General features: G+C 35.9%; 1 protein-coding gene across 1 annotated transcript; it reads left to right on the forward strand.

Moving 5' to 3' along the window:
- The first annotated feature begins 341 nt into the window (after positions 1-341).
- LOC137824926 (senescence-specific cysteine protease SAG39) lies at positions 342-1,681 on the forward strand. The gene is made up of 2 exons (XM_068630604.2): positions 342-847; positions 948-1,681. The coding sequence occupies exons 1-2, from the start codon at positions 412-414 to the stop codon at positions 1,532-1,534; spliced, it is 1,023 nt and encodes a 340-aa protein (XP_068486705.1). The 5' UTR covers positions 342-411; the 3' UTR covers positions 1,535-1,681.
- The last annotated feature ends 512 nt before the right edge of the window (positions 1,682-2,193 follow it).

The following is a 2,193-nucleotide window of genomic DNA, read 5'->3' on the forward strand; positions in this document are numbered from 1 at the left end:
CATACATAACTTCAAATTATCACCTATCTTTCATTCCTTTTTCTGATCTGTTTTTCTTTTCTTATTATTAAAATTTTTTCCTACATAGATGGTGTCAAACATCAATTTGTGATCTTCTCGTATATTTGGAACAAAATTCCACTTTTTGTTGGCTCTCTTTCGTCTCCTAACGCATAAGAGATCTAAATGCTACAAGAAGGCGACATACATAATAGGGGTTTCATCCATTAGAAAACAACTTCAATTTGATTCTGATTAAAAACAATATTCTTTAAGAGACAACTGATATATATATATATATACCATTTGAAACATTGCCTTCACGGCATATCACTTAACATTTTTCTAAACACAAAACTCATTAGACCTTTTCTGCATACGATCAATATCAAGAGTGATTGTTACAAAAACATGACTTCCATTGGGAAAAACCAGCATGTTTTAGCTCTACTTCTCCTTCTCTCAATTTGTTCTTCCCAAGTAATGTCCCGCAACATCCATGAGGCATCTATATCCCAAAGACATGAGCAGTGGATGAAACAATATGGTAGAACATACAAGGATGCTGCAGAGAAGCAAAAACGTTTCCTCATATTCAAGGACAATGTTCAATTCATTGAATTTTTCAATACTGCTGGCAACAAACCTTACAAGCTTGGCATCAATCACCTAGCTGACCAAACCAATGAAGAATTTATTGCTTCCCATACTGGATACAAGGGATCGCATGAGTTGAGAATCACAGCACAAACACCATTTAAGTATGAAAACGTTACTCGTATTCCTACAGCAGTTGATTGGAGGGAAAATGGAGCCGTTACTCCAATCAAGGACCAAGGCCGTTGTGGTAGTAGCAAAAACCAAACCCTACAATATAAGTGATACTGTTAAAGTTGTGTTATTTTATCTTTAACAATTGCATGTATTAAGCTTTGTTTCAAAACCAGGTAGCTGCTGGGCATTCTCAACAGTTGCTGCAACAGAAGGTATCTACCAAATAACTACAGGTAAGCTAGTGTCCCTGTCAGAGCAAGAGTTAGTGGATTGTGACAGTGTGGATCAAGGATGTGATGGAGGTCTCATGGAAGATGGTTTCGAATTCATTATAAAAAATGGTGGAATCACCAGTGAGGTAAACTACCCCTACACTGGAGTTAATGAAACTTGTGACACAAAGAAAGAGGCTTCTCCAGAAGCTCAAATAAAAGGGTATGAAACAGTACCTCCAAATAGTGAGGAAGCACTACAGAAAGCAGTTGCAAACCAACCTGTGTCAGTTAGCATTGATGCTGGAGGATCTGCTTTTCAATTTTACTCAAGTGGGGTTTTCACTGGACAATGTGGAACTCAACTAGACCATGGTGTTACAGCAGTTGGCTATGGAATCACCGATAATGGTACTGAGTATTGGATAGTGAAAAATTCTTGGAGCACACAATGGGGTGAAGAAGGATACATAAGAATGGAACGAGGCATAGATGCCAAAGAAGGCCTATGTGGCATTGCCATGGATGCTTCATACCCAGTTGCTTAATTTGCTATGTAGTATTACATTTTTCTTTTAATTTTCCACTTGATAATTCTTGTAACTTTAAATATTCAGTCCGTAATTGATGTCTTGTAACTGTATTTCCATGCAAGAGAAAGTTTTTAGCAAGTTCACACCTTTTCCGACATTGGCATTTAGTTAGAACAAAAGATTGAAACATGAATTTTTTGTTGTTTTGTTTTTCATAAAAGGAAAAATATAATGATGTTATTGTTACATTTCCTTTATTGGTTACGTTTCTATAATTTGTGTAATTGAAATTCATATTGTAATTGGTCGCAAAAGCAAGTAGCTCTGCACCATTAATATTACAGCCCTATGGAAAGCAATTTAAAACATGATTGTATTTAATGCACGACTTGCAGAGAAACTAATATCATCGCGTGAAAACTAACATTTTTTTATAAGGAACCAAAAACCTGACCAAAATAAGATTGAAATGCAATCTAAATGCTACTACGGAGCATTTCTGAGGTGAAATTCTACAGAGCATAACAATTCAAAACAGGAAAAATTATTTAACATGGGTTCTGGGAGCGATTACATTCTTTATTGTCTTTAATTTAATAGCTGTTATCAACGCCCTCAGATCAGATCAACAATAGAACGTTTTCTGGCATAGACATGCAATGGCTCCTTGGTCA

The sequence above is a fragment of the Phaseolus vulgaris genome, chromosome 11, assembly GCF_051622355.1.
Source record: "Phaseolus vulgaris cultivar YP4 chromosome 11, ASM5162235v1, whole genome shotgun sequence".
NCBI lineage: Eukaryota > Viridiplantae > Streptophyta > Magnoliopsida > Fabales > Fabaceae > Phaseolus > Phaseolus vulgaris.

Coding starts and splice junctions, on each gene's coding strand:
- LOC137824926 (XM_068630604.2), top strand. CDS start 412: ATGACTTCCATTGGGAAAAACCAGCATGTTTTAGCTCTACTTCTCCTT. Junction 848..947: donor CAAGGACCAAGGCCGTTGTG/GTAGTAGCAAAA, acceptor TTTCAAAACCAG/GTAGCTGCTGGGCATTCTCA.